The sequence below is a fragment of the Drosophila elegans genome, unplaced genomic scaffold (genome assembly GCF_018152505.1).
Source record: "Drosophila elegans isolate 14027-0461.03 unplaced genomic scaffold, ASM1815250v1 contig_208, whole genome shotgun sequence".
Taxonomy (NCBI): Eukaryota; Metazoa; Arthropoda; class Insecta; order Diptera; family Drosophilidae; genus Drosophila; species Drosophila elegans.
The window spans coordinates 2,079,814-2,103,850 of NW_024545578.1; the positions used below are offsets into that span (position 1 = coordinate 2,079,814).

At 45.3% G+C, this 24,037-nt stretch overlaps 7 protein-coding genes across 7 annotated transcripts; 6 read left to right on the forward strand and 1 right to left on the reverse strand.

Annotated features, from left to right (window-relative positions):
- The first annotated feature begins 305 nt into the window (after positions 1-305).
- Positions 306-9,656, forward strand: LOC108145890 (protein KIAA0100). The gene is made up of 10 exons (XM_017271542.2): positions 306-484; positions 570-696; positions 761-1,294; positions 1,421-1,696; positions 1,756-1,899; positions 1,964-4,041; positions 4,174-4,654; positions 5,132-6,170; positions 6,761-8,862; positions 9,293-9,656. The coding sequence occupies exons 1-10, from the start codon at positions 432-434 to the stop codon at positions 9,347-9,349; spliced, it is 6,891 nt and encodes a 2,296-aa protein (XP_017127031.1). The 5' UTR covers positions 306-431; the 3' UTR covers positions 9,350-9,656.
- Positions 9,382-23,531, reverse strand: LOC108145892 (trafficking protein particle complex subunit 11). Its single transcript, XM_017271543.2, has 10 exons — positions 22,665-23,531; positions 22,378-22,608; positions 21,876-22,313; positions 21,393-21,791; positions 20,913-21,332; positions 20,613-20,809; positions 11,295-11,812; positions 10,197-11,012; positions 9,814-10,008; positions 9,382-9,756 (listed from the first exon to the last, which is right to left on the reverse strand). The coding sequence occupies exons 1-10, from the start codon at positions 23,396-23,398 to the stop codon at positions 9,730-9,732; spliced, it is 3,975 nt and encodes a 1,324-aa protein (XP_017127032.1). The 5' UTR covers positions 23,399-23,531; the 3' UTR covers positions 9,382-9,729.
- LOC108145897 (transmembrane protease serine 9) lies at positions 12,441-16,304 on the forward strand. The gene is made up of 3 exons (XM_017271549.2): positions 12,441-13,293; positions 13,462-14,395; positions 15,458-16,304. Exons 1-3 carry the CDS (start codon positions 12,446-12,448, stop codon positions 16,262-16,264), a joined length of 2,589 nt encoding a protein of 862 aa, XP_017127038.2. The 5' UTR covers positions 12,441-12,445; the 3' UTR covers positions 16,265-16,304.
- On the forward strand, positions 13,293-14,487 carry LOC108145893 (trypsin beta). Its single transcript, XM_017271544.2, has one exon. It carries the CDS (start codon positions 13,499-13,501, stop codon positions 14,411-14,413), a length of 915 nt encoding a protein of 304 aa, XP_017127033.1. The 5' UTR covers positions 13,293-13,498; the 3' UTR covers positions 14,414-14,487.
- Positions 16,373-17,331, forward strand: LOC108145895 (chymotrypsin-1). Its single transcript, XM_017271547.2, has one exon. It carries the CDS (start codon positions 16,390-16,392, stop codon positions 17,170-17,172), a length of 783 nt encoding a protein of 260 aa, XP_017127036.1. The 5' UTR covers positions 16,373-16,389; the 3' UTR covers positions 17,173-17,331.
- Positions 17,727-18,666, forward strand: LOC108145896 (seminase). Its single transcript, XM_017271548.2, has one exon. The coding sequence runs from the start codon at positions 17,852-17,854 to the stop codon at positions 18,623-18,625; it is 774 nt and encodes a 257-aa protein (XP_017127037.1). The 5' UTR covers positions 17,727-17,851; the 3' UTR covers positions 18,626-18,666.
- On the forward strand, positions 19,146-20,428 carry LOC108145898 (seminase). The gene has a single exon (XM_017271550.2). It carries the CDS (start codon positions 19,336-19,338, stop codon positions 20,092-20,094), a length of 759 nt encoding a protein of 252 aa, XP_017127039.1. The 5' UTR covers positions 19,146-19,335; the 3' UTR covers positions 20,095-20,428.
- Positions 23,532-24,037: the final 506 nt, after the last annotated feature.

Here is a 24,037-nt window from a genome sequence, read left to right on the forward strand (position 1 = left end):
AATTTTCAAATTGTGAGAATATAGTTGTGCTTTATTGCTATTTATTGTTATTTCACTTTAAATATTGAAAAACGTAAAAGTATTTAAATTAAACTCTCATAATCGGTAATGATGAGTTTAGTTTTTATATTTTACATAAAGATATGAATGTGTTTGTTTTATCGCTTAATTTCAATTTATGACTTTCAAAAGTTGTTTTTATTTTGGCTGTTTTAAATTGTCAAGTAGCCGAGGGTTAGATTGTGTCAAGTTAGTAGGGTTAAATTCATAAATATCGGATTCCAACAGTAATGGTATTTTTGAGCTTTTTATATATGGTCACTTTGTTCCCGCAACTAGTAAATTTCAGTATTTAATTTTTTATAATAACATTTAAAAGCATTAATAATACAACCTCAATGAGGGAGCACTATGACAACTGAGACTCCAACATGATGCTACAGCTGCTGTTCTTCTGCCTGGTGCTCTTCATCAACGTTTATTGGTAAGTTCCGTCAGGGTTGGGCCCCTCCATAATTGAACCATCATCGATATGAGTTGTTAAATTTGATAATAATTTTCCATTTTAGGGTCTTGCCCACGGCCATTAGCTGGTATTTGGTGAAGAGGTTCCGGGTCAAAGTACGAATTGGGCGCATCTCGCTGCCCTATTTGTCGCTGAAGAATGTGCACATCAGCAAGAGTGGATTCTCGGTGGTATGTGGGATAACCTTTAATCTCTGGGCTGCCAAGCGATAAAGCCTCTCCCAATCTCTTCCAGCAAATCGAGGAGGTGTGTCTGCGCAGCAGTTTCTTCACCACCGAGGTGACCAAGCTGCTCTCCATTTACATCCGCGATATACGGATAAATAAGGATATACACAGCAGGCAAGATGACACAGCCGAGGACTTCTACGAACTCCGGCGGAGCTCTCAAGGATCAGATAGCAAGCCCAAGGGTGTCCCAGACTTCCGGCAAACCAAGGTCCCAGCCAGCATCATCACATTTGCCCAATTCATGGCCGTGCATATAAACAACATATCAGTGGTGCTGATGAACAATGACTTCGATCCGGGCTGGTTCATTCATGCCACGGCCAAGGAACTCCATCTGGACGGGAGCATCGTCCAGAATGCCCGTGTCCTGCTGGTAAATGCGGCTCTCAGCGAAGCCCAAGCGAAGATGCTGAGGCACTGCAGTTCACGCCGCCAATCCCTCGAGAATCTGAACAAGATTCGTCCCTGCCTGGGCGAGGTTAGCTTCGATATGACCCTGGATGCGTCGCTCTTTGCCCAGGGACCCCTCTCCATGGATGTAAGTACGGTTTTTTAGCTTATGGAAATAGTAATCAAACACAGTTTGGTAACCACTTTTAAAAGTTGGTCTTATATATTTGGGAAGCCTACTAAGCTTACTACTAATCTTTGATCCCATTTTTAGACGCTTAGTCTGGTCATCAACAATGCCAAGTCAGTGGTCCATGGCGGTCTGTACGATTTCCTCAGTGAGGCCAAGCGAAGGACATCAACTGGTCAGCAGTCTCGACGTTCCACGCAGGCCTCGGCTCCTTCCAAAAGGTCCTATGACAATGACAACTACGAGAAGCTGGCGCCCATTATACCAAAGAACTTTAGCTTTAGCATCAGAGCGGCAACATTCTCCGCCGTCAAAGAAAACTCACAGAACGATTTTAGCGCCAAGCTGCAGTCGTTTCAAGTAGGTAGATTCTTACATGATTAAATAATATTTATTAATTTATTACTTATCACACACAGATTTCGGGAAAGTTCAACTCAAAAGTCACGGATGAAAAGACCTTGTTACCTTCAATGCTGGCCAAATTGGGTTTCCAGCACCTAGACATTGATACTAAATATGAAAAGCTACTCTTTGTAGAACAATTCACCATAGATTCGGTGGTAAGTACCGCCTTCTTTAACAGAATTTATGCTTGTAATAATAATAAATATTCTTCTTGTATAGCTGGAAAAAGACATCTTCAATCTGTATGTCAAACTGAAGACATTCCAAATCATCTATAACCACAGCGAGATCTATGACTTTGTCAACAACAATTTCCTGGCTCGCCAACGCGGATCGAGCGGATCTCAGCCCATGCAGCTGATACACAAGCAAAAATCTCTGCCGGATCACTTGTGTCCGGATACGGCGGCAGTGGATAGCCAACTGCAAAAGAATCAGCGAAGGGAAGGCGGAGTTCTCGAATGGATTATGCAGCGGATTGTGGTCAAGGGCTGTGCGGAGCTGTTCAATGTCTCACTGCTAATGAAGCTGGAGGATGAGCACATAGCCATGAGTGTTAGCCACACGAGATTCCTCTTGGAACAAATCGAGGAGAAACGAAGTAATCTCTATGAGAACAAGTTCCTCAACTTGTTGCTGAATCAAAGGCAATGGAGCATGGAACTGATGGTGGAAACGCTGTGGTCAAACCTCAAGAACTCCATCAACGACACTAATAATCTAAAGAAAACACACTCGCCTGGCTCCCCTTTTTTCCTGGGCGTAAGCCTGGTTAAGCTCTGCTCGTATGCAAACACCACTAAATTAGACATATCAGTGCACACTTTCCGCACGGAATACAGCATGCAGTTGGCGGAGTTTGTGGTCAAGTCAATGGAGTGCCTCAGGCAGTACAGGGGAATGGAACCAAAGAGAATGTCGGGACAGACGCAGGCCAAACCGAATGCAGGACTCACTTTATCAGTGCCGCCACCATCACAGTCATCATCTACCTCACTGCGGGTGTCTCTCAAAGTCAAGGATATCACGGCTTATTTTGTTAATCATCACAATGTTTACACGCTGCTCAGTTTCTCAGAGCTTAACTTGTCGCGGTCGCAAAACTCGACCACCTTAAAGCTGGAGGAGTTCCAGATGGCCATAATGCGTTCGCTGACCACTTCTTCGCTTTGTCTCACCGACTTTTCCGATGTGTTTGCCAATTGCAAAATCATCCGACTGGAGCATGAACCAATGCAGGGTACATTGGGAAAACTCTCTATCTATATACCCGGCAATACGGAGGCCACATGGAACTCCAATTTGCACATGCACCTCTTGACTTTGGTGAGGGACATGCAAGACTTGAAGACGGAGTTGGCAATTCCAGTTTCGCCGGTGAAGAAAACCACTCCCAGAATGCGACTCGTGGTGGAACTGTCTGCCGAACGGAGCACTATCTTTGAGATCAAGTTTTCCGATCGTCACTCCATTCAGATCTTTGTGGAGAGTCTCTTCTTCAGTCAGAAGGAGCGGTGCATGATCTATGCGGAGAACGTGTTTGTCAAGATCGATGATCAGCACATTTTTACAGTCAAGGAGCTGGATCTGCAGTCGGTGCCACGACTTGAGATACTCACCCAAGAACGGCAAAACTTTCCTGGCTTTCAGTTGGCCTCTAATAAGGTGTGGGTCACCACCATTGGCTCCTTTAAAGCTATTTTCCCATATGACCACGACTTTTACAATGCCATCAATGGCGAGTGCGTCTCCCACTTCAAGTGGCTAAAACTGATTCACAATTACAAGAAGAAACCATTTACGGTGGACTCACCGCTACCCTGTGATTTGGTCATTAAGATCAAGGAGTTCCTGCTGGAAATCAGCGACGATCCCTTTGAGGTCAAGCTTCGTGATAACTATGTCCTGCTGGTGGATGAATATCTGGAGAGCTTGAAGCGCAAGGCACTGTTCGATAAGAAGATCGGTGAACTCTGCTCGGAACGTCTGCTGGTGCCAGCTGGAACTATAGAGAGTCTATACGCCAATCTGGTGAAGAAGAACTCGGAGATCTACATACAACGATCGAAGAAGATTCGCGAAAGTGGGCCAGTTCGCACCCGCCTGCTGGCTTGGATCATGACGGATGTGAATATCATGGCCATGGCGGACACCTCCATACATGGCTACGATAATGTGACGCATATAATGCGCGAGATCGATCACGAGAGTCCCTGGCCGGAGGAGGGACTGGAGTTCTCCACTCTCTGGTGTCGAGGTGTCAACATTAGCTGCACTGAATGGAAATTTATGCTAAGGTGGGTGGTGTTATTTACTCTTACTTATAACATATTTATAATTATAAAACCCAAAGTGATTTAACAGGCACATTCTAGTTAAGCCTAAGGCTTTTTTTAAATTATATATATTTTATTTAATTGTATTTCCAGGGACTTTCCGCAACCCATGTTCTGTGTGAAGAGCATGCGGCTGTATGGCAATCTCTGTGGAGCCGAGCAAATGGGCTCCAAGCGAGCCAAGCGTGATGTGTTCATTGAGATGGGTGAACCCTTTGGCACCAATGTGATACAACGCAGCATGCCCTCGCTGAAGTTTTACCACGACTTTGACTGCGAACTGGAGAGCTGTAGCTATGCCTTTGGTGCCTGCTGGGAACCTGTGATGGCCCAGTGCAATCTGAGCTTTGAGAAGATCTCGGCTCCCTCGAAGGATCCCTCGCCTCCGTTGCCTTTTTGGGACAAACTCCGTTTACTTCTGCATGGTCGGTTGACGCTGATAGCCAAGCGATTTACCATACTCCTCCATGCCTCACTGGATCCCTACAACACCACCGAGGAAATGGAGCTGACCTGGAACAATTGCGGAATTGTGCTGACCAATGCAAAGATTATGTTCAAAGGGGAACTGAATGTAAGCTTAGAAAACCCAGGGACCAAAAATAATCATTATTATTAATTAACAAAAAATCTCAGAAAGTTCCTAAACATAATACAATTATGCCAAAATACTATTTATACATTGAAGTTTAAAAATTCGAATTAATTCTTAAACTTGAGGGATAATAGTTATTATTTGAGTTTTATATACGTCTCACATAAAAATAGCGATTATTCTGTGACTTCAGAAATATAACTGAAATAAATAGTTATTTTATTAGACTTATTTATAACTCTAAAGATAACTTTTACCATTCGAATAGTACGAGAAGCTCAAATAATAAGCTCTAAAAAGTCTCTTGTTTCATGAGCTGAAATAGAAATTGATCAAATAATAATTATTTTATCAGAATGACTCGAACAACTTTCAGTAATTATTAAAGCTCGAAAAAACAAACTTTTAAAATCCATATATTTCTTCAAACCACTATTAAAACTTATCCTTTTTCAGGTCACTGTGCGGACAGCGTCGCGGTACGACGATTGTCGTTTGCTTCATTTCCCGAATCTTAAGCTGACTGTGAAGCTGAAGTGGGTGTGCCTGGCCAATCCCAATGACCACCATGCCGTAATGCCCTGTGCACCGGACAAGCTGCCCGAGTACTCGAGCAATCAGGTGCACGACTCCTTCCGTGCCTTCCGCTCACTAAATCTCAACATTTGGATATCCTTCGAGACGAAGCCGAAGGCGGGCGAAGATTTGGAAGTGGACATACCCAGTCTGGTGTTGTACGGCAGCACGTTGCGCTGGTTTGAGAGCCTCCAGCTCATCCTGTCGGGTGTGACGAGGCCCACGCGTCGCGGACCGGTCTTCAACAATGTGAGACCACGGAAGAAGCCACTCAGTCGGCACTACAAGAAGGCCAATCTGCAGATGTGCCTGCACAAGTTCCAAGTGCTCTACTGGATGTCGCATGCCCTGCAAAAGGGATTCCAGTTGAACGGGCGACGTGTCTCCTTCAGTTCCGAACACTCGCTCACCCTGAATCCCATTGACGATGGCCTGATCCATCGACCTCGGGCGGATTGGTCCACCATCTACATGAACTGCGAACTCAACGATGCTGAAATCTGGCTGAAGAGCATCGTGACTGAGAAGATGGACAGCAGTTCGGAGAATTTGGCCAGTGCAGCGGATGCCTTCAAGATTGTGCGATTCTATTTTCTGAGCGTGGCCAAGGTCTCCTACGGACGCGAAGCACTGATTCCCACGACGGCCACCAGCACGGAGGAGGACGTGAAGGTCCAGTCCACCACGCCCACGCATAAGTTGGTCGTGTATGATTTGAAGGGAGCCTGGACCAAGAGCAATCGGGATGTGGCCTTCGCCCTGTTCGACTCCTTCATGAAGTCCCAGAAACTGAAGAACAATCTGTCCACGGAGGCGGTGAAAAGCTATCGCAAGGAGGGTCCCGCATCGGCTGTTCTCAAACATAAGCGAAGTGATAGCACCATTACCCTGTCCAGCACCAGCAGCGAGGTCTTGCCCAGTAAGTTTAACTCTTAACTCTACACTCTAAAAAAAACATGTCAAATCGATAGTTTAATTGTTAAACTGCCCGAATCTATAAATCGATAATTGGAAATTTGTACCTATTGTACTTTAACTATTTAAATAGACGGATCTTTTTTTTGCACAATTTATTTTTTATTTATCTATTCCTATTTCAGTATTATTTTTGAATAGTTATGTAGAAGTAAACCGTTGAATGATTTTAAAAATTTATTAAAAATTTAAAATCATTCTAAATACCTCAAATATTCTACTGGATAAAACAACAAAATACAAAAAAAAAAAAAATAAATTGGATTATAACGATTTATATTATATATGACCCAAAAAAAAAAAGAAATCATGAAAATATGTAAAATATTATACGACTTTTTAAAACGACAAAATACAAAAAAAAAAATAATTAAATTGGACTGCTACGATTTATATTTATTATTTATTGTTAAATGGCCCAAAACATATATAACACATAACTTATGAAAATTTTCAAAAATACTAAAGTAACCATTTTCTGTTGTAGATTTTATTTGTGTTCTTAAATTATTCATCCCTCTGGCTCACTTTCAGTTTCCAACCCGAATGCATCGACGAAGAAGGCCCCCGCGCAGATACACGCCTCAGCGATGTTGCAGCAACTCATCGCAGAGGCGGACCACAAGTTCAATGTGTACAGTGATGACCATAGCACGCAGTCCAGGGAGCTGCAACTGCAGGGACTGCAGGCCTGCTCCGCCCAGGATATAATCCATGAGAACTGGTCCATCAGCTTGGTCAATTCGCAGGTGCTGCTAAAAGGCTGCGAGACATCGGGCTATGTGATCATCAGTGCGGCCAAGGCGGAGATTCTGCAGCGGGAGCATCGTCCGGTTTGGCGGGAGCGTTCCCTGATCTCGAAGACCACGTGGAAGGGACTGCTGGAGTGCATGCAGTACTATGCCACGGTTAGCGCCGGAGACAATAACTCCTTGTTGGAGAAGGAGATCATGTGGCTGACGGTGGACAATATACAGGACAAGGATGAGACGGTCATCAATAATCTGCCGGACATCTCGCATTTGGTGGGCAGTGGACGCAGTGTGGGTGGCGTGGTCTCCGAAACTGTGGGTGCCTTCCTCAGCGACAATTCTGGCGAGGCACAGCCCGTCCAGCTGCAGCGCATTGTGTCCAAGTGTAAGTGCGAATTCTTCTATGTGAGCTATGGCGATGCCATCGATCCGAATTGCATCACTGAGGTGCCACCTCCTCCCTCCGAAGAACTGCAATCGCCGTGGGAGAAGCAAGACGATCCCGTCGATGCCTTCACCCTGATGCATCATGACCTGGATGTGTGCACCAACTCGCTGCAGTATGCCATGATCCTGGACATAGTGAACAACCTGTTGCTCTATGTGGAACCACAACGGAAGCAGGCGGCGGAGAAGCTCACACGTATGCGTTTCCAGCTGCAATTGCACTCAACGGAGGACCAAAAGCGTCCCATTCAGCAAAAACAAACGGTTATCCGTAGTCTGCTGATGAAGATACGCTCCCTGGAGAAGGACACGCACATGATCAGCAAGGAGCGCATTGAGGAGGGGGATTCCTTAGAGCTACGGCAGGAATACGACCATGTGCAGCAGATGATACGCGAAAGCAAGGAGGAGCTGAACACTTTCAGCGAAGATCTGGACATGATGCTGCTCTGCTACAAGGAGACACAGTTGTCGCAGCTTAGCAAGATCTTGAACGTGCGCTCCGATGAATCCGTGACCATGGTGCGCACGAATGAGATCTGCTTTAAGCGTGCCCAGTGGCGACTCACGGAGACGGATGGCCAAATCGGCATAGCCGATCTTGTCCTCAGCGCTTTTCTCTACACCAAAAAGTCCAAGAGCGATGATTCGGTGGAGCATCTGCTCGAACTGGGCAACATACGCATGGAGAACCTACTGCCGCGGGAAATCTATCGCGATGTCCTGCTGGCCACTGAAATCCAAAAGGACATGCCCGTGGACACACACAAACGAGTGCTGCGCATTTTCTGCCGCGAGAAGGCTCCAGTGGGTGGAATTTCGGTCAAAGAACACTTCGAGATCAATGTGGCACCCATCACGATTGCCATCACGAAAAAGTTCTACAGCACAATGCTGAAGTTCTGCTTCCCCGATCGCGATGCCTCCGAAACGGAGGTCAGCGATGAGCTGGACGACAATGCCTCAACCAGCTCGGCGTCCACAACGAATCTACAGGCCAAGCCTTCCACATCCTCGTCCACCAAGCGCTCGGGTAAGGGCAAAAAGGGTGCCAAGGACTCGGAGTTCTATGTGAAGATCGAAAAGGACGATGTGGAGAAGATGAAAGAGCGGGCCGAGAAGAACAAGCTCTTCATCTACATCAAGATTCCCGAGGTGCCCGTGCGCGTCAGCTACAAGGGCAACAAGGAGAAGAATCTGGAGGACATCACAGACTACTCACTAGTTATCCCCACGCTGGAGTATCACAATGTCACGTGGACCTGGTTGGATCTGCTGCTGGCCATGAAATCCGTCAGCCGGCGTGTGATATTCTCGCAGGCCATCAAGCAGAAGCTGCATATCCATCAGCGTCAACCGATTCTGTCCGCCGGAGAACGAGCGACGCCTCAGGAGGCGGAGGATAAGGCCGTGATGCTATTCGGAAATCGCTTACTGGTGAGTTACCATAGATAAATCTATTACACTGGTTTACAAAATTGAATTGACAAGTCATCCAGATATGTAAACTGAAATAATTAATTTTTAAAGCGGAATTAACGAAGCCAAAATGCTATTAAACTCAACAATCCGCTAAACTCAATATGCCGTTGTGAGGGAAGATAACAGGGGTCTAACAGTTGAAAAATAACCTTTTATCTAGGACTGAAAATTCCTTATAAATTAGTTTTAGTTGTTGGCTTCGTAGGAAAATTAAAGAACCTTCTGTAGTAAATGAGGTTATTGAAAACCAAAATCGGTTAAGAAGAATTTTAAATATAATATAGAATAGGCATGAAACTAAACCAAACAGGAGGATTTTGTCGATTTAGTTTTGTAAAACAGTGTTATAAAAGATCCCCCCAATAATTAATATTCTCTTTTTCAGAACGAAAACCGTAATCAGAAAAAGGGCGTCTTCAAGTTCTCCTCAAGCGGAAAGTAATACGGAAATGACTTCAACTTGCGTGCTCCATATTTCAACGATATTTGTATGCTTTATATTTATTACTGTACGTTCAAAGGATGTACGAAAATATGTGCAACTTGCGGTACTGACCAGGACTTAGCGCAGCTTATCTAAAATGCCGTAATCAACCAACAAGAATGTCCGTTTAACAATACACTATACAATACAATCACACACACTCTCAAGTATTATGCTATGTAAACTCTCTAAATATAGCTAATTTATGTAATGTATATGTTTGTTATTAGCAATAAAGAGGGAGAGTAGGCGTAGTTCATTTTTACACACCAGTGGTAATATTGTAAACTTTAAAACACTTAAACTAAAGCGGCATCGTCGCTGGATATCATCCATTCCTACTTGTTCTGTTGCTTCAGAGGTGGCTAATGGATAAAGAGGAGCTACAATTGGTGGTAATCCAGGGATCACAGATCACTTACCAGCACAAAGACTCGCTTGGGCAGTGCCCGTTGCACCAGTTCATCGAGCAAGGCATTCTGGCTATCGTTCTTCTGCGGATCCGCCTTGGTGTTGTACTCCAGGCTCAGCACTGGCAATTCCTGCCAGCCCACTTGCAGCGGATACAGGTTGTAGACCAGTTCCTTCTCCTCGTAGGCCATGATGGAGATGTCCAGCTGGAATAGGCAGTTATTAGTGGGCTTTAAAATTTTGTATTTTGCATATTTATGATAAAACATCTTTAAATTGTCGAAATTGTATAAGCATAATCCTTGAAAGAATAATAATAATAAAATAATAATAATAATAATAATCCAAAACAGCATAAATAACCCCTTAGAAGATAAGATTTAAACCAACCCACCTGTTTGTGACCGGAGCATATGAAGTTATCCGTCTTGCTGATACTCAAGTTGGCTATCAGATGGAGCACATGCGTGGTGGGGTTCTTGAGCACCACCTTGAAGGCCATGGGCATCTTGACGAACATCTTCTCCTCGATGGTGCAGTAGATGTTCAGAGGTGGCTCTGCAATGTCCAATCCGCTGATCACAAACTTGGACTCGTTCTCCTCGTTTTTGCCATTGGCGCGTCGCCAGCGAATGCAGAATACGCCGAAAATGGGCACGGAGGAGGAATTGGCCTCCAGTGTGTAGATGCCCTTGATGAAACCGCGACAGTGACCCGTTCCCTGGACAGCTTCCAAAGCCTTGTTGTATATGAGTCGGGTGGTTTTCAGGCCTTGCTGCTCTTGGTTACCCAAGGCCTCCTCGGCCACATTCACATCATCCGAGTGCAGGGAACTGCTCATAACACCCGCATTCGCATTGGCCACCTGCAGGACATTGGAAACCGCCGAGTTGCTATTTATGATGGTCATGGTGGTGGGTATCTTGTTGGCCACCAGACTCTTGCTCATGTAGGCACTCATTCCGGCCGGAGGCGTTGGCGCAATTGGCTCCTCGCCGCTGGAGGGTTTAGCCGGGGGCCGAATAAACTTGCTGGCCACCGGTTTGCCCTCCATTTTGCCTCGGTGATCCAGATCCCGGGCAGTCGTCCAGTCCCGCAGTGTGGCATTCGTCCGGAGGACTATCACACTTTCCAATTGCTCACCGGCCCTGTACTTCTGCGTGTATTTCTTCCGCTTAAAGCTGTAGTTCGATTGCACTAAATTGTGATCCTGCAGGTTAAAAAAGAAAAGAGTTTTAGTTAGAAAAAAAGGGAAATCTATTAAATTTTAAAATACCATACCATTAACATCCATATTATTATGCAACAAACCATAATATTAATATAAAATATTTTTGCATTCTACGTTTTTCTGAACAAACATAAAGTAAGTATTTTTATCCAACAAACATAAAATTATAATTAAAGTGGAATAAAGTAAGCTAGGCTTTGTTGCACTTTTGGATAGACCAAAAGGGATGTCCTAGAAATCCCTTTCCCCGACAATACATACACATATAAAGAAGCTGTCCAGTATTTCCACATCATCGACGGCCACCACTTCCGTGTTGGCCCTGAGGAGGAAGTTCTCGCCCCGATACACCTGGTTGAGGGGCTTCCTGTCCAGCGTGTAGAAACGGGCGGTGAACTTGAAGTCCCCGTAGCATCGCACTGTGAGCGTATCCTCGCGAGACTTTCGCAACCTCGTCTCGTCCAGGTACTCGATCTGAACAGGCGAAATGGCAGCCAGACTCTGGGCCACACTCTTCACCTCGTGATCTGGAGTGGATTCCGAGCTACTTGGGGCAGTGCTGACCCGGGCAGAGGTGGCTCCACCACCTCCTCCTGCGCTGCCGCGGTCCACATCCAGAGTGTAGCTCAATCGCTGCTGCAGCTTGATCTCCGCCTCCGCCAGGCTGAAAATGTAGAAGGTGGCCGTGTTGCTCCCGTGGGCGGACAGCTCGCCCACGTCGATTTGGATTTGGGCGTGCAGCTTCTGGCGTCCCGGCGAAATGTCCGTGGTGAGGAATACTGCAAATTCAAGGGGTAACGGAGGGAAGTTAGTAAATTTGGTTTTAATATACTAACAATATAATATAGTATTTGAGAGCATCCGTTTAGAGTTAATTACGAAAACATTTTTATTTTAAATTATGGTCACAAAATGACACTTTTAAAAGAAAATGTATAAAAAAAAAACATTTTCAATAATATCTGCTCAACAAAAAATTGTAAAATCTTCAAATTTTTGCGAGAGAAATTTTGTGTTGATATATTAAAATAAAAGTAAAGTTATTGAGAACATTTATTTAACATTTTTTACGTTAAACTTGTACCTTCCAATTGATAAACATTTATTTATATTTATATAATATTATGTATGTATGTAATATTTAAACGACAGTAGCACCTTATATTATGGTTGCGATTGGCGAAATAATTTATTAAATACTGTTCCCTCTCTTAACCCATACAGATATCTGTTTTCCGAACCCTAAACAAACTGTAACGACTGGGAACAGTTTAATTTGACTTCCTCGTAGCCACACACATATAATAACAAGTTCATTGCCGTGTGTAAACAGCGGAGAACAGGTGTTTTCTGTAAGTGGTTTCTCATTATTGGGTAAGTGCCGCTCCGCGCTGTATAAATGATTGTGATCTATGGCTTCGGGGTGCCAGTCCATCGAAGTTCACATTACAGGCCAGTTGAGAGTCGAGATGCAAGTTGTGCTGCTGCTGCTGCCTTCGATGGTTATCATTTGGATGCTTTGGATTCCGGAGGTGCCAGCACAGGAGCCCGACCTACGGAGAATTCCCCGCGTGGTGGGTGGCCATGCCAGTGAGGTTCGGAATCATCCCTATATGGTCAACATTCGGCGGCGAGGGAACTTCGAGTGCGGTGGATCTCTGGTCACCCCGCGATGCGTCTTGACCGCCGCCCATTGCCTGAAAGATGGTCACCCATCTGATTTTGTGGTCCGCGGTGGGGTCACCTACCTAAGTGACATGCGTAATGCCCGCTATGTGAGGAAAATACTGTTGCCATCTGCGTACAGTCGCTCCACTTTGGAGCATGATGTGGCTTTGCTCCAGCTCCAGCAACCGCTGCAGGCCTCCATTGCCCAGCCCATCTCCTTAGCCGTGAGATCCCCTCGTCCGGGTGCATTTGTCCGTGTTTCCGGCTGGGGCTTAACCGATGCCAGCTCCACTGCGCTGCCCAATCAGCTGCACAGCGTCCAAGTGCGAGTGATGCCACAAAGGGAGTGCAGGGAACTCTATCGAGGCTATCGCAACATCACGGCCAGCATGTTTTGTGCCTCGGTTCCCGGCTTCAAGGATGCCTGTGCCGCCGATTCCGGTGGGCCAGTGGTCAACTCCCAGGGCTTCCTGGTGGGCATTGTCTCCTGGGGCAGAGCTCATCGCTGTGCCGCCGCAGACAGTCCCGGGGTGTACTCCGATGTGAGTTACCTGTCCGATTGGATAGCCGATAATATTCACAAACACTGCTAGTGATAGTTCCACTCCGAAAGCTGTATTAATCCGTATTAGATTAGTTGACGTCAGCTGGCGTTTGACGGTAGGAATGCCATTGAAGTGCCATTGATGTGCCATTGTGACCCAGGCTATTTGCACAGCTGATTTCTGTCGAGGTTTTGCCGAATATCCGGCCATAAAAGCCGGGGCAAGGTCACAACCAGCACAGTTCACAGCAAGATGCTTTGGCGCTGGGATTATCTGATCTTGGGCATGCTGCTCCTGGCCGAGCTTAGCCAACTGGGCGAGGCGGTGACCACGACGAGGCGAAACAGGCGATTGAGAAACGGCAATGCCAAGAAGGTGGCCACAAGGAGAAACCTCAATGGAGCTGCAGCCAGGAAACTCTCCACCAAGAAGCTAAATAATCGAAACAAGAAGGCTTCTACTTCCACATCTTCATCCAAAATCCAATCCAAGATTGTGGGTGGCACCAGCACCACCATTTCCAGCACTCCCTACATTCTCCAGTTACGCCGGGGCACGAATCTCTGTGGAGGTTCGCTGATTGCCGATCGATGGGTCCTGACCGCCGCCCACTGTGTGAAGGGACACAGTGCCTCCGTTTTTACGGTGCTTGCGGGAAGCACCACTTTGGATGGCTCTGATGGCGTCACTCGATCCGTTGACTCTGTCCACGTGGCGCCCAAGTTCACCACCAGCAAAATGAACATGGATGCGGCTTTGCTCAAGTTAAATGCATCCCTAACGGGCACTAATATTGGAACCATATCGATGGCCACCACTCGACCCAAGGCAGGGGCAAAAGTACGCATTGCGGGTTGGGGCGTAACCTCGGAGGGCAGCTCCAGCGCCTCCAAAACGCTGAGGGCCACCCAGATCCGGGTGACCCGGCAGCAAAAGTGCCGAACGAACTATCGCAGCAAGGCCACCATTACCAAGTACATGTTTTGTGGCCGGGCAGCTGGGAAGGATACCTGCAGCGGAGATTCCGGAGGACCTGTGACCAGGAACAACACCCTAGTGGGCATAGTATCCTTTGGCTATGGGTGCGGCAGAGCCGGATTTCCAGGTGTCTACACAGCCGTCTCCTCAATACGCACGTGGGCCAACAATGTTATGGCCAACAACTAAGGGGTCCTAAGTCTGATCTAGATCTTAAGGTCGTTAGTTGCTACTTGCGATTAAATAAATATTTGTTAATCAAACACGAGTCTATTCTTTTGCGGGATGGCAAATTAAAAATAGAAATCATCATTTAGGAAAACCCAACAAGCTCATCATACCATGGTTATAAAATATCTAAAGAACACATGACCAAGCAGTTGAAATATATATATATATATATCTTGACGTAGGAAAATATGGCCTTCTATTATAGGCTTTGCAAATAAATATATCTGAACAATAGAACATTTTATACAAATACTCTAGTACTAATACATTAGTCTATAGTTAATTCCGCAGATAAGATAAACATCTTTGACATGTAGGTCGTAGGTAGTTCAAGATTGTTTTTCAACTCTGCTTAGCTAAAAAATTTTACATTCAGAGAATTTTACATTTTTTAGTGGTTTTTGGTAAGTCAAATTGCTTACAAAAGGTAAATATGTTTACCATAATATTTGTTTAAATGTAAATTGGACAATACCATCAATATTTACTGTTTATTACCAAGAATTTGTTTAAAATAATATATAAACCATTATGTTTGCTTGATAGTTAAGGCAATTTTTCGGAAAATATTTCCTTCAAATGTGCTCCACAAATTTTAACTTGTTTTTAAAAATCGGAAGTTACCACTTGTTTAGTGAATTTAAGTACGTCAAAGTGCTCGCAATAAGCAGATTTGTTTAACATATTTGTTAGGACAATTTATTGGAAAATATATCCGGTTGATATGTGCTACATTTATATAATTTGTTAATTAGCCACATTTTTAGTTCTGAAAAATGAATCAGTTTTTCATTTGTTTTCATAAACGGAAGTAAAATAAACTTGTTTAGTAAATTTTAGTAAATCAAAGTGCTTAGGACAACAACAAAAAACAACATAATACAATCGTTTCCGCTCTTAAAAATTCAATTCCAAGTTTGACTTCCCGGTAAAGATGGTTGATTAAACAATTGTGTAAATGTTGATCGCTGTTTCAGGAATTTTTACTTGATATAAAATCAGGGTTCGGCCCTATTTCATTCTAGTTGGTTAACCACAATGCTGGCCCGGTGTCTGTCTTCTATGCTGCTGTTTCTTATCCCGATTTTGGGAATTTTCTCCCATTCCGACAGCATGGAGATACAGCCCCGCATCATTGGTGGTCGGGTGTCCAGCATCAAGCAGGAGAAGTATCTCGTCCAGGTGACCACATCCACAGAGCTGTGCGGAGGATCGCTGGTTAAGCCCCGCTGGGTGATCACTGCGGCCCATTGCGTTTATGGCAAGAACAAGGATGATTTCAAGGTTTATGGGGGTGCCTCCAATCAGGGTGGACCCTATGCCACCATCCGTCAGGTGGATTTCATGGTTATACGTCCGGACTTCAATCGCAAGACCCTCAACATGGATGTGGCTGCACTGCGTCTCACTTCGGACATGACTGGAGCCAATATAGAGACCATAGGTTTGGCGCAACAATCGGTTCCAGCTCGAGTTTTGGTCAAAGTTTCGGGCTGGGGCTTTCTAACAGCCGATGCCACGCAAACGGCAACGCGGGTGCACAGCGTCCTCGTTCCCATGTGGTCGCGATCCTCCTGCGTGTCCGTCTACCAGGGCATCCATCGCATCACCCGCTCCATGGTGTGTGCGGCCAAGCTGTATAAGAAGGATTCCTGCGATGGCGACTCGGGAGGTCCTCTGGTCTACCGCGGAGAGCTAGCCGGAATCGTATCCTTTGGCTATGGCTGCGCCTCCTCGCTGCCCGGTGTTTACACCAGTGTTCCCGTGATCCGTGATTGGTTCTTGCGCATGGTTAAAGAACATTCCTAAACCTTATCTTAAGACATAGCCAATAAATAGTTCAAGTTTATCACAAAATGTTCATTAACAGGGGAATGCAGGAAGAGTTAATGGGAATATATAAACTAGTTTCTAGGTCTGTATATCCATAGACCATGTTAAAAGTACTTTTTGGTCTAGCCCTGCTGTTGGATGGTTGCTCCAACCTTCAACTGGGTAAAATCTTTGGAGGCGAAACCAGTGCTGTGAAGAAGCATTCATTTCTGGTCAATCTGCGACGTGGTGGCGCCTTCCGTTGCGGTGGCGTCCTTATCTCGCCCAGCTGTGTGCTCACAGCGGCTCATTGTTTGGAGGCACGACATCAACAGCTCTGGGATTTGACCATACATGCGCAGCAACAGTGCTTGGGTGACAGCAGCCCACCGGAGCATGTGCGTCCGGCTTGGTATGTGGGAGTATCACCCGATTACTGCCGTCAACGAGGACTGGACTCCGATGTGGCGGTGATCCGTTTGAGTCGCCCCTTCGACATCGCTGGTAATGCGAGTCTGGTGAAGATCGACTTTAACGATCTGCCACAACAGGCCAATCTCACGGTCCTGGGATGGGGAGCCATCAACGATCAGGGTCACAACTGGAACCAGTGTCTGCAGGAGGCGTACGTTGAGCTTCTTCCGCAGAAGCAATGCATCAAATCATTGGAATGGGGTAGTCACCAACAAAAAGTCACGAACAATATGTTTTGTGCTCTTGGGGAAAATGCCAAAGATGCCTGTCAAGGAGATTCCGGAGGACCCATTATCCACGCTGGACGCACTGTGGGCATCGTTTCCTGGGGCTACGGTTGTGGCAGTGGGTACCCAGGGGTCTACACACGCCTCAGCAGTCCATCGATTACATACTGGTTAAAGAGCTTCACTGAACGACATTGCTGGTGATGTCTACTTGTAACTTTGAAACTATGAACATTATTTTTTTTTAATTTTAAAATAATTGTTAACTAAAATAATAGGTTCTTAACATTCTCAAGTCGATCCGAAAAATATTCACTAAGATAAAGCTCATAATGCTCAAAAAGAAAAAATTTAAAATTTAAATTCGTTTTTCTAGAATTGGCACCAAAATATTCGTTTTTTGAAAAAAACAAATGTAAACTTTTTTTTATGTCAAACGATTTTTTTTTGTTTTATAAAAAATACATATTTTTTAACGTCTGCTATTAAAGACAAGTTTATAACTAAATTTTTAACTAAATCTACAAAATTTAGTTACAATTTTGATCACTGCACTGTAGAAATGCATTTTAATTTTTAAAATGCATTTAATATATGTACTTTTACAAAATATATTTACAGTTCAGTAGTTTTTGCTAACAAAATTCCTTAAAAAAAAACAATTTTTTTGCTCTGCTCTCTAACCTTTAGCCCAATAATTGGGTTATTAAGGCAGTTATAATATGAAGTGATATTCCAAATAACACTTCTTCCGGAATGCTATACAATTGGACGATCGTGTGTGGTTCAATTTCCGGATGGCAGGTGCCAGCGGCCAGCCAATAACAGCATCATTAACACTTTGCAGGGGAATAGCTTTAGAATCTGTCAGTCTGGACACGCCATGGTTGGTTCGAGGTTGCTCTGGTGGCTCTGCCAGTTGACACTCATAGTTGCCAGCTCGTCCAGCAAAACGCGTATAGTGGGTGGACAAGAAACAACGATAGCACAGGTTCCATACCTGGTCTACCTGCGTCAGAGTGGCTATTTCATCTGCGGTGGATCCCTGATCTCGGCCAGCGTGGTGCTTAGTGCCGCACATTGCGTTTATGGATCTCAGCCAGAGGATTACACCATCCATGCCGGCGCCAGTCGTTTGGATGAGAATGCTCCTGTGGTTCGCAGCGTAACCATGTTTCACATTTCGCCCAGCTACTCTTCCACCAACTTTGACATGGACGTGGCTTTGTTGCAACTGCAGGAGCCTGTTTCCTTGATTACAGGACAAGTGGCCGTCATTAGTCCTTGTCGCCATCCGCCGGAGGGTAATGCCTATGCCAGGATCAGTGGTTGGGGCGTAACCCGCGAGAACAATCGCGATCCCGCCGAGCAAGTCCGTACGACTATGGTGCGGGTTCTTTCGGCTGCAGAGTGCCAAATCTCGTATGCCGCAGTGGCCAAGCTAAGTGATTCCATGCTCTGTGCCGCCGTTCGAGGTTTAAGGGACTCCTGCTCCGGCGATTCCGGAGGTCCTTTGGTCTACCGCGGTCAAGTTTGTGGCATTGTCTCCTGGGGATTCGGCTGTGCCCGTCCAGCGTTTCCAGGTGTTTACACCAGTGTGGCTAGTGGAAGGGTTTATTCCTTTATAGAACAAACACTAAGGAGGATTCAAAACTAACACTGCTGAGCATGAATGATCAATGGCGCCTTTAAATCCCTATCTTTACAACCGCAATAATTACGTTTGTCAAACTTTAACTTCTAATAAAATATCAAATTTAAGTAATTATATTTCTGAATAGCACAAACACTTAAGTTTGGAACAACCTATATTAAGCTATAAAAATTATAATTATAATTATATATATATTTGCTAATAAATATAAAATGTTTATTATAACCTCCCAATAGGTTGAAAAGAATACCTTGCCCAATCGAATTATAATGGCACAATAATCTAAGATAGATATAGATCAATAACCATTTATTCAATAAACTAATTTGTGGAATCTAAAGAACATCAGTCGAACATCAACACAAACAAGTCCAGCAAAAGTATTGAAAACACCAATATAAAGCCCCATTACACAGCAGTTTTTGGTTGGGTTTCAATTTCTCATTCGAAATCACAAATCACAATCCGACGATAAGCCGCACAAAATGGTTTATTAAAATAATTACTATTTGCGCAATGAACTAATATAAGTGTGCATGCTGTGTGTAATGATTGTTGCCTAAAAGGCATATAAATCGGAGCACAGAGCCGCGCGTTGGGAGTAGGAATTGTGATCCGAAAAGGTGTTTGCTCAGGTGGAACTCGTGGATTTGGTGCCGGAAAGGGTTATAGCGAAAAAGGGTTATAGACTACAAGAGGGATGGAGTGAGCTGATGGCGACGCTGTTACTCCTGTGGCTCATGTGGCTCCACCTTATCCCACTTGGCTGGGCGGCCAGCATCGAGGCCAACAGCCGGATTGTGGGCGGTGTGCCAGTGGACATCAGTAGTGTGCCCTATTTGGTGAACCTGCGCATCGGTGGCAACTTTATATGCGGCGGCTCATTGGTCACGCCGCAGCATGTGGTCACTGCCGCCCATTGCGTCAAGGGAGTGGGTGCCTCACGCATCCAGGTGGTGGCCGGAGTCACCCAACTCACGGAAACGGGTGTGAGAAGTGGCGTGGACAAGGTCTACACCCCGAAAGCCTACAATACCCGCACTCTCAGCACAGACGCGGCTGTTTTGAAGCTCAAAACGCCCATCAGTGGGCCCAAAATATCCACCATTGAGCTGTGCAACGCCACCTTTAAGGCCGGTGATCTCATCAAGGTTTCTGGCTGGGGACAGACCACAGAGCGGAATAGGGCCGTTTCTATGCAGGTGCGCAGTGTGGATGTGGCTTTGATTCCACGAAAGACCTGCATGAGCCAGTACAGGCTAAGGGGAACCATCACCAGCACCATGTTCTGTGCCTCGGTGCCCGGCGTCAAGGATTCCTGCGAAGGCGACTCCGGCGGACCGGCCGTCTACCAGGGACAACTCTGTGGCATAGTCTCGTGGGGCGTGGGCTGTGCGCGGAGGAATTCACCAGGGGTCTATACGAATGTCAAGACTGTTAGGGGCTTTATCGATAAGGCCTTGGGCATGTAGGGCCAAAAATATAGAACAATTAAGTTCCTTTAGATATTTCAAAAAACAACTAGAATATGTATAATTTTGAAGTGAAAGAAATATAGCCTATTCATAATACCTATTACTTTTGTAAGATATAAAATGTATTGTTGTTGTTTAAGCATTAGCCAAAAATAAAAAATAATAATTGTAAGTAAAAGAACAATATCATTATTCACAATTCCTATTATATCTTTAAGTTAGAAGTTAATGTCCCTATTTTAAACCACAAAATATTTTTGATACAAAATGCCAAAAACAACTAGAAAATGTATAAGAGTTAAGTGAAATAAATATAGCAGTAAAAATTGCAGTCTTATAAAAAATATAAACAAAATAAGCCTGAAAGGCGGTGCCTTGTTTATAATACCGAATAAATCTTTAAATTCTATAATGTTATATAATGGAATATAAAGGAATATTTTTCAACATACTAAGACATCCCAAAAACATTGGCTTAAACACAACCTCATCTCAAAAATAAAAGCCCTACTTACCACTATTCCTCAGACCCACGGGCACACTGATGTGTACGCCCACATTTTGCAGATAGACATTGTACGGATTGCTGACGGTGGTCACAACCGGATAGTACTCGTTGACCAGCATTCTCGTGGCCACCACGGCCGTCTCCTCATTCGAACCACCGTTCTCAGGTCCATGGCCAAGGTGCGTTTGCGTGTCCAGATGAAAGCTGGAATGGAAAAGCGTGTGGTCAGTGGAGCATTAAATGCACTGCTTGCATGCAACTGTCCGGAAATAAATCCTTGTTTCCGGTACGAATCGCTTTGACCTACGTGGGTGCAATGTAGCAAATGGGGTTGATCGTCACGTTGTCGTCGAGATCGCGACTGCGCGTGTGGTGGCGGAATAGCTGGCGTGAGTAATTGGAGCTGCAGGTGAGCAGGGCGGCCACCTGGTCAGTGCCCATGTGGGCCTCCAAACGGACGATTCGCAGCTGGGTGTTCTCGTGGAACTGCTGCGCTTCGGTGCTGCAAAACAGCTGGTAGTAGGTGTCCGGCTCCAATCTCATGTTCTTTTCAAAGTTCTTAGGCTGCTGCTGCTGCTGCTCCTCCTCCTTTTGGCCACGCAATTGCGTGAGGCTGGGAAAGCAGAAATACTTGAGGGCCTCCAGTTTGTAGCTGTTTTGAGGATTTGCCGCGTCGGCAAGAATGACGTGAAAGTTGCGCACCCTCAATGGAACGTCTGTGAGTACTCTAAAAAGGGAGATTAAAGGTATAAACATTTGCTTTATAAAAGAAGTGTAAAATGCTAACCTCACTATAAGTTGCAACTGCAGTAGGTCATCGTTGTTCAGCTGAACTCGCTCGAATGTGGCGCACATTTCCACCACATCACTGACCTTATCCAAATCAATTTGAATGGGCGACTTCACGCTGGTGAGCGCATTGTTCCACATTGCTTGCGCCTCGGGCGTTAACTGAGTTTTCGGCATGGGCGGCACACCCTGGAACACCTGCCACAGGTTCTCCAGCAGCAGTAGCCGCTCCGACTGCTCGCCATGATGACGCAGGGAAAGCGCTTCCACGCTGCAGGCAATGTAGTCAGCCACTGATGCCGAGAGCAAAGCACAACGCAGAGTCTTGAGCAGGACATCGGTGAATATCGTTGACCATTTCTCTTGGCGATAATCAGGCAGCATTAGCGAATATAAACTTGAATAAAAAACAAAGATTAAATTAGTAACGTTTTGATTCCAGATACAAGTGATTTACCAAAAGCAAAGTAAAAAAACTCACGTTAAGGCCTTGGCATGATCTCCACTCTTCAGGTACTCCTCGGCCATGTCGATGGCTAGTTTCTTGCGAAACCTGAGGCACTTGTAGATTTTGAACTGAGCCATGGCCTGGCTGAGCAGGGCTATGATTCCCGCCGAGTGGTTAAAACCTCTCTCCTGGTCACAAAGGTGCAAATTGGCCTGCTGCTCGGCCACCAGATCGCCCGTTTTGACCGCCCGTATGCCGAAGAATTCCGTATACAGAGACAGGGGATTCTGATTTGTCACGGGAGTTCCCTCGGCAGAGGATTGCATGGCAGCATAGGCCTCCTGTGCGGAATCACGCCGCTTCATCACATACTCCGCTGCCTTGTGGTAATAGATCCCGGGATGTTGCGTCTGCAGGGCTGGCAGTCCGTTCTTGATGGCCTCGCAAAACAGCTCAGCAAAAACAGAGTGTCTACGAGAAAATATTATAGTGTTAACTATTATATTATTTGTATAGTTTAGCTTGTAAACATTACTGCGTGCTTAGCCAGGCATGATGCTCAAATGCCAGATCCTTGAAACCCACTCGCAACTTGTACTTTTCCACATGGATGATGAACTGGTTGATGGCATCCCTTGGAGTCTTTAGCTTAAACATGAGCCGACAGATTTTGTAGTTCAAGAACCCGGCCAGTGTTTTAATCTCCAGACAATTGCCATCATTGATGCGAATCTCATCTAAATTGGCATAGGCCTGAAAATAGTGTCTGTGGAAGAGTAAGGGGTAAGTAAATGCATTTTGGAAAACAAATTAAAGACCTACTTCTGACCCGTGCTAAAGTCCTGACGCATCTCCGCCACAAATCCCAGTTTGAACTGATGACGAATTTTGAGTGAGGTGTGCGCCGCCGTCAACTGATCCCGATGATTGCGTATCCTCTTGGACATGAGGGCATAGTAGGACTGGGCCATGTCCAGAAAGGCGGACTCCAGTCGCAGAGCGTAGCCCGTGAGGTGTTCCGTGTGGGGTAGGATGAACAGCATTTTGCTGGTTATTCCGCAGGCATTGGTCAAACTGGCAGCTCGCTCTGCGGCCAGAAGATCTTCTCCTGGTGGCAATGGAGCTGCTTTTTGTAGAAGGACCAAACAAAGCCGGGTATTCCGCTCTTGCAGGGCATTCTTTAGGGCCTGCACAATGGATGCACACTGCACCTGCTTCTCCGTCCACTGGAGGTCATTCCACTCCATGTCCTGGAACAGCACCACCACCGAGGGCAGGACGTGCAGGTGCTTCAACATCCAGTTGCGCTTGAGTATGCCCTTGGGGTGATACCATTCGTAGGAGGCCCGCTTGGGCTTGGCCACCGGGAATTCGTAGTTGGGGGGCAGTAGCTTGTACTGCACGGCAGCCCTGTCAGCCGCCTTGCGCTGCAGACTCCCACTGAACGCCTCCCAAACGGCCTTGTGCACCGCCACCCGTGAAGTGTCCAGCCCACAGAAGCCAACCAGTGGCTGTGGGGTCACGAGCAGCTCCGACGGCAGGGCGGTTGAGTCCATCGTTCCGGCCGCTCCTACTCCTGATTTGGATGAGATCACTGCGTCACCAACGGCCACTCCTCTCCTGCACTGCAATTGATGATCTTCTCCAGCTACGTTGTCCTCGGGTCGGTCTCAGTGTGACCGTGCGCGGGTCATTGGATTAAACCATAAGTGTGACCGCGCGTTACTAACATAGCTAAAATGTTAAATAAATAGGATGGATAAAAAAACTAAGGAAAAACCTAAGAAACTAGTTTAAAACAATTAGGGAACAAAAAATGGTCCCAGCAAAACAAAGAATGTCAAGTTCAATTTAAAAAATGTACATAATGTGTCTCTAACATGACATTCTTAAATATATCACGTAGGTACAGAAATTCATTCATTAATTACAGAAATAGTAAGAAAAAAATATTAAAGCAAGTTAAACAAAAAATATATCACTAATCTGTTTCTAATAAGCCATGATTTTATAAGCCCTAATTCCAATAAATATTTTTAAAAGGTTTTTGTGATCATGGAATAATTATATACCTGGAATAATTATATACCTATTTAGTCTTGAAACAAAGATGATTATTTCAAATTAATTTAAACTGCTACAAATTTAATTCAAGTAATTGGGAATTGTTTAGCTGTCAAAAATAAAATAAATAA